The 13,927-nt window shown below is 38.7% G+C and overlaps 1 protein-coding gene and 1 long non-coding RNA gene across 4 annotated transcripts in view; one reads left to right on the top strand and one right to left on the bottom strand.

The window, feature by feature from the left end:
* Window positions 1–1,870: 1,870 nt before the first annotated feature.
* The window catches only part of LOC146483146 (cysteine-rich motor neuron 1 protein-like), a 16,708-nt gene continuing 4,651 nt past the window's right edge, over window positions 1,871–13,927 (bottom strand). Inside the window, exons 1-7 of one of the 2 annotated variants that reach the window (XM_085106444.1) lie at window positions 11,290–11,375; window positions 9,202–9,297; window positions 8,340–8,361; window positions 5,100–5,318; window positions 4,426–4,611; window positions 3,352–3,506; window positions 1,871–2,107 (exon numbers count right to left, since the gene is read on the bottom strand). In XM_085106444.1, coding sequence (XP_084962570.1) covers window positions 3,391–3,506; window positions 4,426–4,611; window positions 5,100–5,318; window positions 8,340–8,361; window positions 9,202–9,270 — 612 coding nt within the window. In that variant the 5' untranslated portion in view covers window positions 9,271–9,297; window positions 11,290–11,375 and the 3' untranslated portion in view covers window positions 1,871–2,107; window positions 3,352–3,390. Of the gene's footprint in view, window positions 2,108–3,351; window positions 3,507–4,425; window positions 4,612–5,099; window positions 5,319–8,339; window positions 8,362–9,201; window positions 9,298–11,289; window positions 11,376–13,927 lie in introns of those variants that run through there. The other variant, XM_085106445.1, reaches the window with a different exon arrangement.
* Window positions 5,771–13,927, top strand: part of LOC146483145 (uncharacterized) — a 26,482-nt gene continuing 18,325 nt past the window's right edge. The window contains exons 1-2 of one of the 2 annotated variants that reach the window (XR_014863972.1): window positions 5,771–6,893; window positions 7,043–7,126. This is a non-coding gene — a long non-coding RNA (uncharacterized LOC146483145). Of the gene's footprint in view, window positions 7,127–13,927 lie in introns of both variants that reach the window. The other variant, XR_014863971.1, reaches the window with a different exon arrangement.

Below are 13,927 nucleotides of genomic sequence, written 5' to 3'. Positions count from 1 at the left end.
CACCCATCCACCATCAGCCACAATTACGGGACAAAAAACAAAGACGTAAAATCAATGCAACGAATAACTTATTCTTAAAAGAAAACAGCTAGTAGGTGTGTTGTCTGCTAAATCCTTCCATTTGTGGAAACCAAGGGGCAACTTTCCTTTCAGGAAGGATATTTTCCAAAAGTTCGACTTCGGTTATTAGGCTCCCTCGCAGATGCTCCTTTGGCTCGTGTTGCTGGGGAGGAGAGTTTGCGTGACGAGCCAGAGCATCTGCGAGAGAGGCTAGACTTCGATGAAACGTGAAAACCTTTAAAGGAGCTTACCCTAAAAATCCGCGGAAACGTCGTGACTAAAAGAATAAGAAATTCCACAGTGCGATAAAAGAGAGAAAACACTGAATTTACATACAGCCGAACACAACACTTGACGCATTTCTATCTCCGGCCTCAAAATGTAACTTGAACATTCAATTAACTTTAAGGATTCAAGGCAATTCCGTGGGTGAAAGGCTAAGGGTAAAATAGGAAACTTAAACTAAGCTTCGCAATAAATTTCATTCGGGGTCCAGTGTGAGCAATAAGCTCGATTCACCAGAACACTGAAAATTTGCTAATGCATTGCGACAATCATCGCAGCGCTTGATGTATTTCTATATTTACGTTCACTTGGATAGAACCAAAATAGCAACTTTAGCTAGATTGAATTAGAAAGCTTCTTCCGATGTCATAAAACGCTGACAGAAGCCGTCGTTTGAAGGTAGAAAGGGATATTATCATGCTGAAAACAGCACGATTTAGGCCACGTGCTTGGCAACCAAAATCCTTCACATGTATCAAGTTTCATTTGGCAAGAACACGACGCGAGGAAAAAAATTACGGAGGTGCTTGGAAGTGAAACTGGACGCTTTTTTTCTCGATTGGCAACCACGTAAAACCACCAAAAAAACGTACATGCCCACCTTCGCGTTGTTTCGCGTATCGAAAAGAATCAGACTGCATGTGTAATTTTTGTCTTGCTCGTTAAGCAAATAACTTTATACATAATACATTCAACACTATTCAGTTCTGCATTCACGAGTTGACTCACAGGAGCTTTTGATTATTTAACTCAACGAATACGAATATGGGCTGAAAAAAATACAGACAACGAGAGAACTGAAGCTGTCTAGCTCAAGAAGTGGTTGCTGAAACTGTTGCCAGGGGCCTGTCTTAGCTTATATGTCTATGTTAAAGGCGCGACGAGTTTATCCTGTGATAACGTAACCAAATAACGTTTCCTACCTTAGCTTAGCGAAATAATCTTGCACCTTGATGACCTGAAATTTTCCTCTCTGGGAGAGGGGGGGGGGGGGGGGGTTGATTGGTAAGACGAGTTTATTTTAACTCCATATAACATGATACAACAGGGGCACCCATAATGAAACTGGATGTGAAACGTACATAAACAACGTATAAACGTACAAGGCGCAAAGAGTGCAGTTATCCTGTGTTAAATCAAGCCTAAGTTGAATAGAAGTCTAATTATGCGTGGGTACGACAAGAAAGATAACATGGTCAGTAGCTCAAGACCAGTTTGCGTGTTATTTCAGCTGTTGTTTCCTTAATGGAGAAGAACGGCCTAGCCCCCTACACCGTCTCACAGATACTCTACTGCATACCACCGGAAACCAGCGAACAGTCAGGAAATTAAAAGCTAACAAAGTGCTGACTGAGGGTACCCCTGTGATGGAGTAGCATCTCATCCATAGGGGGAGAGGGGTGGTAATATTCCTAGTCGCTATATGCTGTGGAAGATTGGTAATATTTCTAAAAACGCTCATGTTCTCCATGTGTTGGCATTTTCACATCCTCAGTGCAAATTACAGCAAATTACTTCCAATCAATGACCGCATACAATGTCTTGTTTATTCCATAAATCTCGATACACTGTAATACATTTTGAAATTCCCACATTTATTAAATAATTATTGTTGAGACTAAGTCAAATAAAGGCTTGTTAGTTTTCCAACGTTCTGTTTAATAATGTTTAATAATGTTAGACGATGAGAAGTCCAAAGACTACTAATAATGTTGTTGGTTCCTTATACAAAGATCTTTGCAAAAATCCATCTTGCAACAGCCTGAAAAAGAAAAATAACGAATTTTAGCTACAAAGGAGTCACTAGCATAGAACAGATTTAATGCAGGGGAAAAAAATGATCTATAGTTCTTATTCCATCAACATTTTGTTTCTTCTTATTTAATTGAGGGACTGGTTAGGAAACCTTGCCATGAAAACAATGGTGCTGCAATTTATGTTGGAAGGGCCGCGGTTCACACCACAGTTGAAAATTTCAACAGGAACGTTTCAATAGGTCAGTTGCTCCACTACACATTCCAAATTCTATTGGTATTTGTGCAGGGTCAAGGCCAAAAAGGCAAACAAAAACAAATAACTAAGAAGTTTATCAGGTTTCATAACCATTGCCTTTAATTAACTGTGATCAGTCTTTGTCACAAAGAACGTGCGCTCTTAGAAAAAAAGTATCAACCCCGACGGACAGCTCTGTGCTAATATTGATCCGGCCTTTGATTTAAAATTTTCATATGTAAATGGTCCTAGCTACCACAAGAACAACACGAACAATAAAGAATGGGGTTTGCCAACAAAGTCAAATCCAGACCCGCGCTTACAAGTAAAGGGCATGGCAGTAAGCACACAGCTGTAAAATGGGCTGTTTTCGTGGATTACTATGGCAAATCTTTCGAAATTTACCACGAATATTCCTTCGATGAATAATTTACCCATTCCAGAAAGTAATGTTAACTTTTATGATAGTTGTACGCTGGACTTAACCGTCTTAAGAGGTTGGCAGTCGTATTACACCACTACGGATTTATTGCGATGTCACAGTGACCAGGAACGTATAATTTAAAAAAATCTTTTACGCCACTAGCTAGCCAACTGTGCCCTTGCATATACACACGCGTGCAGAAAAATAACATGAATGCAATGAGGATTTTTGATCTCTTTAGTCTCTCTTTATTGAGCTCTTTTTTGTGTTCGCACGTAAAAACAAGGCAGTGCTGCTTGTAAAATAATTACAAAGGTAAAAAATGTTATTAAATTGCCCCGAGCTCTCGGTTTGTAGAGCGCTATAACGGTATCGCAGAGGTCTTGAGTTCGAATCCCGTTTAAGTCTAACTTTTTTTTAGGCTTTCTTTTGGCAGCAGCTTGGGCAAGTTGGGTTGAGTATAACTGACCGCGATGCTTTCTCGTTGATTAAGTCTTGGTGTTGCCATGAAGCAAGAAAACAAGGATTTTAACAGCTACTAAAGACCACGTTCAAATAACCATATTTATATTCATCGTTGTATTACATACGTATTTACTCCTTTTAGTGACTTTTCACCAACAATGCAGCTACTCTTCATGATCAAATTCCGCTTCATCGCCCCACGGAAAACCAGGAGGGAAGACTGGGCCGGCGGGCGTACTGGTTGTGGTCTCGATAATGAAAGTAGGACCTTCTGTGGATGCTATGAGGAAATCAGAAGCATTAGTTTAGAAACTGAATTTCTGTGGTAATAAAATGTTTTGAAGGTTTTCAAGATGCCCCATTCACATCAAGGCTTAAACGCGTTTAAAAGCTGTGATACGGTAATACGGAAACTTTTTCTGGTCCCAACGGTTTCCATAACAACAGGGTTTAACTGTAGTCTAATAACTTACTTACTTATACTAGCAGTGACACCTATGTTAGGACGGTGCCTACTTTTGTTACTGCGCATACGTTCTGCGCATTTCGAGATACTCGGGTATCCTATGGGTGGTGGTTACTAATACAGGGATATTTTTGCGCGGTTTAAAACTATGCGGAGAAAGAAGAAGTTAGCAAGTACCCTTGGTATCCAAAACGAAAATTGGGGGTAACCTTGCATTTTTCAGAGAAAATAAAGCTTCAATATGGAAAAAAACGCCATACATTGGTTTGTATTTTACTACTTTTTTAAATTATTTGTGCTTAATTATCTCCGAAAAATGCGTGGTTACCCCCAATTTTCTTTTTTGATTCCACTCGGCCCTTGCTAAAATCTGCTTTTCCCGCAGTCATAAACCACGCAAAAATACTTCGGTATTAGTAGGCACCGTCCTTAAGTGTCACTATGGATAAACACAGACATTTATGACCAAATTACAGAGCCATCTGACAATTTAGATTAGGAAATAAATCAAAAGAGACCGAGGATGGTTATCATTGTTTTAAAACCAAGTTTTGGTTTATTACAATGAGAAAAAATTAATTCAGTTCTTCTATTAATGCCGATCATATTTCATATTGATTAATGAATATTTAGCCGTTTTTGAGTGTTTGCTCTCGAGCTCAGCTAAAAAAACCCCGAGGAATTTGTCAGCTGACGTTAAAATTTTGGCCAGCCTTCAGATCCTCGTACCAACCTGTTTGCTGACACTTAGGACAACATTTCCCATCAACTTGAACTTCAACCCCATCACAGGGCGCGCACCAAACGAGGCTACAATCAACAGAGGAGCCTTTGCAGGAACACTCGTAGCATTTATCAGGGCTCAAACGCCGGGCCCAATAGTCGCCATTATTCATTGGCTTGCCAGCATGTGAGCACTCTAAAACGATAATTGAAAAACGTATTTTTAAAAAATTTGTTAATTGGATGAGTGTTTAATGAGTGTCTGTTAATCAGAATTCGTTCGGTTTGCTCGGCCTGACACGGTGACAATTAGACATATCTGAAACAATATAATTTGGATTCTCATTATATTTAGTAGAATAAGAAGTTACAAACTCTTTTACGTCTATGGATTAATCCCAAATGATCGCAATTCAACAAACTAAGCAGTATTTTCCTTTTATGACCTTGATTATCCTCTATCCGCCTTCTTATTGTGATAAATTCTTAGCCAATGAACTATAAGGAAGTAGAAAATACGCTATTCACTTCACTACGCTGAAATTTAAGAGATCCTTTTTAACTCGTGAGTGTGCGCATGCGCAATGAACGAATTATCGTAATGTTGGGAAAATGTCACTCGGTAACTCGATGTGTCGTAGACTTTCACGCATGCGCAATGAAAGAGTTATCGTTATCTCTTACCACATTTAGGACAGCATTCTCCTTCCACGCCAGTGGTCCATTCCTCGCAAGCTTCCACTATAGGTTGCCGAAAGTCACAAAAGTATCGACCACAGTCACCAATGCTCCCAGCCTTGCAGCGGCACGAGGTGCACATAGAATTTTCAACAGGTGTGGTGATGTTATGAAACACAATTTGATCACCACTGTTGTATGTCCTGCCATTTGCATTGCATGTGACTGTGAAAGAAATTATGCAGCTGTTATCATCAATCTATTTAAAATATATTTCAAATATTCTCTATTCGCTCTTTGGACCAGATTCGTAAGAGTTTGAACAAGCGAACAAGCGCAGAGTTTCTAAATAGCAAGGTTTTCTGATCATTTATTGTTCTCAAACTCATTAATAATTCATCAAGAGAAAACAAAGAAAATCACTACCGTGACTGTGGTTTGGATGTGTGATCCTAATTACCATAAAATTTTGCCAACTTTAGCCTCGAATTTCTCTAAGAATTATTGATCATTTGAGAAGCCATATCAAACACTCGAAAGTGTGTTTCATCAGATATCCAAAGACCTCGAAGTCGTTTAAAAAAGCTCGGCTGCGCCTCGTTTTTTCAACCTACTTCTCAGTGTCACTGTTTGGATATCTGATGAAACACGCTTTCTAGTATTTGATATATTACTTCAAGTATTTATTGTTTTGCTTCTCGTAGCAATCTCAACTGCAAAGAGGACGTATACGGGCGGAAAAATCAGTTCGATGTTTTTTGTTTCAAACCTTCGAGCGCAATGCATGTCGAAAGGGTGTTGGAAAGAGCGTCACTCTAACATGTTCTACAAAGGTTTCTTGGGTGTATTTTTTGGAAAGGGCAGTAAAACACTGACCTTGAAGGAAAGGAAGTGAATGAAATGAATTGGAGGAGGATTGTTATAGGACGGAAATTCGCGCTTCAAACTCGGCTGGGCTTCTTATTGGCGGGACATTTATGTCTGCAATTTTTTAAATGTGCGAATGATAATATTGGGACGACAAATAGAAATGTATGGCAAGGTAATCCCTGTGAACATGCGAACTTCAAACACAGCAGCAATAAACGTTACTGAAAATGTAAAGTTGTAAGCACCGTAAAAGTCACACCAGTCTATAGTTCATACGCTACATTATAATTCATACCGTAGTTTATACTGCAGCTTATACGGTAGTTAAGTGTACGAAATGTATTTTTTATAAATTGAAAAGGCCCCCAAAGAGTGGTATGTGCAATAGGACATTTTCACTATGGCGTCATTTTACTACAACTACCAGAATCCTTCTGGTTTTTGTTTTCTCATGCTAATTGGAGCTTTTGTTTTTTCCTCTCCACTGGGATTACAAAATTTGAATTTGAAAAGGAAAATGAAATGAGTTCTGGTACTTGTAGTAAAATGACGCCATCATGAAAATGATTTATTTACTTTGATTTATTTTTTATTGAAGGGCTTATTATATATAGGAGTCATTTTTGCGTTTCGAATTTGCGGGGCTTATATTCGGATGTGTCTATTTTCGGAATTTTACGGTAGCTTTAATCTCGTACCCAGAGTCCTCAGGCTCTTTGGCCAGCGGTTGGTATCCTGGTGACCAACCGCTGGCCAAAGAGCCGGAGGACTGCGGTAGCCTGTACGAGCAGGTCAGCGGCTTAGTAAACAAACATGGCGGACACTCGGCGGACAGTGGATGCGTTTCAATGTGATAGACTTATCTGACTTATCTGGTTGTATGACAGCTTTAATGAAAGTCTCTCGTTGTTTTTTATTACAAGCAAATTGGTAAGAAATCTTTAGTCTTGGTTCGTGGAGAAATTTTAAAGCGATAATTACCGCATTTCTTGGTTTGTTGCTAGCATTCCTTGATGACATGTACCACGGAAATATGGCCATGTTAGTCGAATGTCATAATTTTCATCTCTCACTTGTAGAACCGAAACTAGTTTGCCGCCAAATGTTTTGACAGATTTTCACAGACGATGGATGGAACTTTCCACTGATATGTAAAAGAACCTGTGAGTATGAACTACTTTTGCAATTTATTCCTCTGAACTTGGGCAAAATCGCATGTTGTTATAAGTGCTCAAAGTAGATAAACTTTGTACCCGAAGAATGATTACAGTAATTCAAGCTTATGATTGCAATTCATCATATAATAAACGAGAAGGGTCATCGTTTATAACTAGCGAATTAGAAGGTTTTGAAGGATCTGTATTCTCCAGAACTTACAGCTGCAAATGCTGCAAAATCCACGATTTCGCCAGTTGGTTTCGATCACAGACTGCACAAGGGTGCGAAAAGTTCGAATCAGAAAATTTTAAGAAACTGAGTTAAATTTCTCCAATCTTATTTCATGTTTGTTACCTACTTGCCAAGAGAAATTGATGGAAACATAATTAGCGAAATCTGTTTGTGGATGAAAATTGATTATGAGGTCCTTAGGGAGCAGGGTTTTCGTTTGAGACCAGAAGCAGGACATAACGTCCGGTTGCTTGCTTTGTGATCATCCGGTTCTTTGATTCGACGATGAAGCCGGAGTTCAGCCTTTGGTTCTGATGGGGACCTTGATGTATAGACTAGATTAATATTTTTGTGAGTTTTAAACACAAAGGTCCAGGCTAGGACACTAGATTTATAATATCGCAAAAAGTTAACGTGCAATTGAAAAACTGTTGCTGCCTCTCACACAAAATGTATGATAGTTTAAAATATGGCCAACAAATTAAGTTTTTCTTCTTATCATGAAGTATTTCAAGAAACGACGAGAGCTATGACCTAAGGATAGAAAAAAATGCTGTTCCCGTCTCAGGAACGCCGAAAACAACGTTTCAGAGGATACAATCTGAAAAATTTCCCCGGGGAACATGCCCCTTGCTAGGGAGGTGCTGAATACAGATCATTCAAAACCTCCTAATTCGCTAGTTATAAACGATGACCCTTCACGTTTATTATATGATGAATTGCAATCATACGCTTGAATTACTGTAATAAATCTGAGGGCACCCATTTTTACACGGTGTAAACATCCCCTCCCGGTGCTTTCAGCATAGATCCGGTACTATCTAATACTACTAAAGCCCCAGAGGGAGAGTCACTCTTAGAGCTTATCCGTTGAATAGTCCGTCGTTGAATAATCCTAAAACGCCTCGTTTTGATGCCTAGTGCCAGTTTTCCCGACGCGTCCGTCATTTGTGTATATATCGTGCCTTTCTATACGATCAAACTCACCAGTTCTCCGTTCCAAAGCCCTCTTTGATGATTTTCGCATTAAAATAGAAAGTAAACAAAAGAACAGTTAGCTATATGAACTGACTGATTTGTATCGACACGCCACTGAATTTAAGGCACCGCTGTGCATTTTCACAAACTAAACAAAGAGCTACTGATCGAACCTGTTATCGCGTTTACATAACTTTCTGGAATTTTTCTTTTTGACAAAGCAGAGCGAGTAATAACAACATTTTGATAAGGCAATCCTTAAATGCAAACTTAATAGCCACGTGACAAGTTGCCAAATTTATCTGATGGTACCTGATCTACTAATCTAAGCAAAGGTACCTATTAATAATTTTGAGTAGTTTGGCCTGAAGAGCCAGGTTAACAACTTTTGTCATTTCTGCCAGAAAAAGGAACGAGATATAGATACATTTTCAGAGTCTACACTGTAAATTCATCTCTCTTTGTCAGCCCCTAAAGAACAGTTTAGCACCGATTCAACAGTCCATTTCCGGGTTGCTGTGAATCTCATTATGAAAGCTAGGCTAAGTGCAAAGCTTATCATATGAAAGTTAGTTTTGTTTGCACATGAATGAAAACTAGCTAATTGCAGAATGAAAACTTTGCCCTTCATAATTAATGAGGTTCAAAGCAACTCTGCACAGTAGACTTGCGGCCTTTCAAAAGCTTTTTTTTCACTGTACCCTTATAACCAGCTGCAGCTGCATTGTTTTCTGGGGCTGGGAGCATTGTTCTCTTGTTGGTTCTTTTCTCCTCTCGGCCAACCATAATTATAAGACGTTTCAAACGGTGCTGGTCGGGAATGGCCTACCCTGCCCACACCTGTTATTCAACCTAAGTTGTATTGACTTACCTTGGTAAGGGAGCGACCCTCACAAGTAACAAACACAACAGCAAAGAACCAAATAACCGTTACACGCATGTCTGATTAGAACCTTTTGGTTTATTTCTGAAAAATAGATACAAAAAATGGTGTTATGCATAGCTTACGCCTTGCAGTAATCCTCGTTAACGAGTTACGTAGAAACAGTAAGAAAACGTTTTTGTTAGATATATATAGTAAATACACCTACATTGTTTTACAGACATAAGAACTGTATAAACGTGCAATCAGACCGCTCGATTTGAGATAAAATATATTTCGCATGTCCTTACTCTGCAAATTTAGCGAACGCTATTTCAGACTGGAAGAACACTAACTTACAATGGGGTCATGATAACAACGAAACGTCGGTTTTTATCGTTCGTTATCTTTTCTTTGTCTTTGTAAGAACGTCATTCACGCATTGACATTCATCAAATCCAATCAGTATGCAAGATATTTGTCCCATGAACCTACTTAAATGGCTTTAGCTCCCACAAGTCTCCTGTAGCTCAGCGGTAGAGCATCCGAACTAGTAATCAGAAGGTCTTAGGTTCGACACCTGATAGCAGCACTCGGACTTCATTTTTCCGAGTATGCCTGTGTCACTCACTGAATAATTCATCATTCTTAGTCTATAATTTATACAAGCATTTGGCTCGTCTCTTTCTTCTTTCCTGTGGAGAGAAGTGTTACACTTCTGAATTCAGTTTGCTGAGGGTTTGTTACCCGCGTGTTGCAATCTTTACCGCGAGTAGATCGAGTACAGTGATATGGCAAAGTTAGACGCACTTAAATGCGCTGTAGCAAGTTCCCTATCCTGTAAAACGTGCAAGTAATCTTCACTCTATAGTATTTTAAATTAGTACTAATGTAGCCAGGAACATTATTAAGCTCTTCAACAATGCTGTCAGGTAGTTTCATTGGCTACATATAAGCATAAGAATTCTACATTAGCCTGCGTGGCAGGCGCTAGAAAGGGGAAGGGAAAAGGGGAATCGGGCGCGCGCGCCACGCGCGAGGGGAGACTTAGGAGAGACATACGTGATCAAAAAATTCCTGTTTGCTTATGCATCCGCGTATTGTTCATGTTCAAACGTTTTCACTTGACGTAAAGTCGTATGCGAAAGCTTATGTTTATGTCTCTAGTGAGAGCCAGGATTATGAGTCGTATATATGTGGGTCACAATATTATTCTGAGGCAGCCGAGTTTTACTTTGCAGAGTCAAAAGTTACAACGAACTTGCATTAACAGTCTAATTAATAGGGAACTTTTCCCGGAAATAAAGGGATATCTAACGATTCGAATTCATAACGGTGGAAGACCTTAATCGTCCCAGAAATACGGATACAGTAAGAAAATCGAAAGTTGTCAACTCAGAATTTCGCAACACCAGAAAACTAATTCCTCTCATTTTCGAAGGGGCAAACATAAGGTCAGCTAGTATTTACATAAAGCCAACAACAGCTCGTAAATTAGTAAATATGATTCCGTTTCCTAAAGCAACCAAAAATATCAAACTGTATTAGCTTACACAAAGATGTCTTTAAAAAACGATAAAATGACCTGGCAACACAAGAAACAACATTTTCAGTATTTTGCTTAAATGTTCTCGTTGGGTACCTCTGAAAATGGCTTCCATTTGAATTGGAAAACGAGATTAAAGAGGAAGAGCATGCTCAGCTGAATACCACCGGCAATAAACAACAGCTGATCATGAGAGGACCGATTCAGGATTGCTAAGTTGCCCTTCATTTGAACAGCCGTATATTAAGCTTAAAAGTTAGTGCAACCTTGCATAGAACCACAGTAAAGTATGTTCAGCGCTTGTCGGTTGAAGGTTTTAGAATTTCGTCTACGGATTCTTAAGTGAAAATCACATTAACACGGGACTCGGGATTTGAACTCATCATGAACAGTGCGGAAAGCGTCTTTTTGTTTGAAACGAATCTTTTCTAGTGAAACTTGTATGATTTTAAATGAAGAACGTAATTATATTTATTTAACACAGAGGGTAACAATCGTGAAGTTTTGCTGACAATTGTAGAAAAAAAAAAGAAGGAAGGAAGGAAAGATACCTTGTACAAAGTCCACCTGCTTTCGCTTAGTTATATAGTAGTCTCCCTGCTCTTCAAGCAAACTGAAAGCAATATTCTGTCACAACCTAATTTATATATAGAATATCAATTTCATGAGAAACTAATTAAAAAGTTATCAAACACTGGCTGCGTCAATAACAACCAATAAAAACCTTTCGAAACGGCAATTTCGGTTTCTTGGCTACGTAAAAGATTTCTAGAATGGGCTATCAATTCGTGACAACTTCCTTAACGACTGCTAAGCACTATAAGGGGAAATCGTAGAATTATTTACATTGAGTTTCTAAAGAAATTTGTGAGATTAATTAATGTTTGTGATACCATGATTGTCTGGGTTAAAAATGAAAACTGCGTTGGTCAACAAAAAAGCGGGAGATTGTTTGCTCATCAGGTGGTTTTTATGCAGTAATCTGGGATGCAATAAATCAAACTGTGAAAACTTGATGGAAGTTATATATCGAAAACACTGCCTGCGCAAATATTTTTTTGTCGTTATTGCATACGCTGAAAATTTGTTATTAAACAAGGGAAGCTAAGGGTAGGTACTTTGATGAATTGTTGCTGATATACATTTGTCCCTTGGTGCTTTAAAAGTCACTCACCATTAATGTTTTAGATCTAAACGACTATTTTATTTCCGATACAGACTTCAACAGCGTCTGATTTCGATTTTATTGTCTTGGTTTTCCCCAAGGGGTAAGTTAGAAGGGCTTCGTTAAATCAGAAATTACTCCGTTTCAGTAATTCGTTTATTTTTAGCTTTTCGTATTGAATGTTCAGTTTATTGGAAAAATCACGCTTGTTACAGTTCTCTCTTTAAAAAAATGACAAAATTCGTTTACTCACAAAGAGCCAAAACAGGACAAAAATCATTAACATTGGAGGCGGTACGGAAGGTTGGGGACCAGTACCAATAATAGCAAACGTATTCTTACGCCGGTGCGGAAAGGAATCCGCCATGACCATGAAAGAGCTAGCGCTCAAAACAGCAGCTCTCGAATTTCTTTATGATGGCTAAGTTACCTTATAACCTACCAAATGTACAAAAACAAAACGAATGAATAAAAAAGGGCAGACAGGGTGGATTGGACATAAGAAAGGTTTCAGTTTAAATTTAAACAGTTCAGTTTGTACTCAGATTTTGTTCTTCCGAGTATGCCGGAAAAAAGTACATCTATCCGGCATATTCACCGCAGGCTTCACATTTCTTTCGAATGTTTGGTTTTATCGACGGTGTTGTTAAAGTAATTTGGCCATCGTAAAAATATTCGAGTGCTGGCGTTTTTAGCGCTACCCTGCATCAGAGTGAATCCATAAAAAAGGCTTTCAGCTCTTCGCTCTTACGAAGGGCAAACGCTCGAAACTTCAGCACTCCAATCTCTTTACGGTGGCAAAATTACCCTACCAACTCTGTCGATAAAACTAAACATTTGTTTTTCCACTCCCCACAGACGTAGCACAGTTTCTTTCGTTTCTTTTCGTATTTCTTTGATTGGGCATATGTCACTTATCGACATTCAAACCCTAGCAGTAAGCAGGATGTTTGTCACATGAACCTAGTTCAACAGCAAATGGCACAGAAATCAAGGCCTTCACAAAGAAGGCTTGGCAATCACCAGAGGCTTAGAGAACTGAACTTTTCAGCCGAGTCGTCTCCCACCATACAGCATATGGACACAGATTTTGTATACTTGTGATTAGATTTTGTATTTATCTGAGATATGGTTCAAGTTGTAGAGCGAGGGTTAGTAAAATTTTGAAATTTTAATTTTTTTTTTTTTTAGATTTGTATTTTTATCTTTTTCTTTTTGGCACGGCCCTATAAGCTTTCAAGCTTTAATTTGCACCGTGGATAAATAAAGTTTTTCTGTTATGTTAATAGCCTTTTAACTGCATATAAGCTCCCACGAGTCTCCTGTAGTTCAGTGGTAGTGCATCGATTCCAAATTAGTAAGCGGAAGATCACAGGTTCGACTCCTGTTAGGACAACTTTGAAATGTGTGAAGTATGGCAAAAATAAAAAAAATTAATAAATAATAAGAAAGAACTCTAATATTATTTTTCAGAGAATATTAATGCCTATGTCGTGGCTGAAAAAATATCTCTATCAGTTCAGTTTGTAATTACAGTGTGATCAATTCTTTTATGTTATTCCTAATATAAATCTACTCCCACTGTTCTTAAAGATTTCTCGCTGTACTCTTCTTGCCTCAATCTTCCTCTTCCTCTGGCCCAATAAAGGGGAGTTTTTAAATTTCTAAGACCACCCGCCGAAAGAAAAGAAGGGGAAGTCTTGCACAAAGTCATCGGCACTAAGGTTACCAAAACGTGATAAAGTAATCATCCGCTGCGGACAGGTGGAAGCAACTGATCGACATTTGAGGGAACCCATAGGGCACATTTTACCTCTCAAACGGGGAAGAAATCTTTAAATAACTTTTGATTGTCTACCGACCGAATTAATGCAATTGTACTTAAGGAACAGGAGACACTGAAATCATTGAGGAACTATCATGCAGACATGCAACGAAACCATTTTCTTTTTGTGTTCATTTGTATTCCGAAAAACATTCATGGCCGAATTTTCCTTTCTCTTTATATGAGTTTTAGTTTTTCC

The sequence above is a fragment of the Pavona decussata genome, unplaced genomic scaffold (assembly GCF_977016875.1).
Source record: "Pavona decussata unplaced genomic scaffold, jaPavDecu1.1 SCAFFOLD_40, whole genome shotgun sequence".
Classification (NCBI taxonomy): domain Eukaryota; kingdom Metazoa; phylum Cnidaria; class Anthozoa; order Scleractinia; family Agariciidae; genus Pavona; species Pavona decussata.
This window is presented reverse-complemented; position numbering and strand designations above follow the sequence as displayed.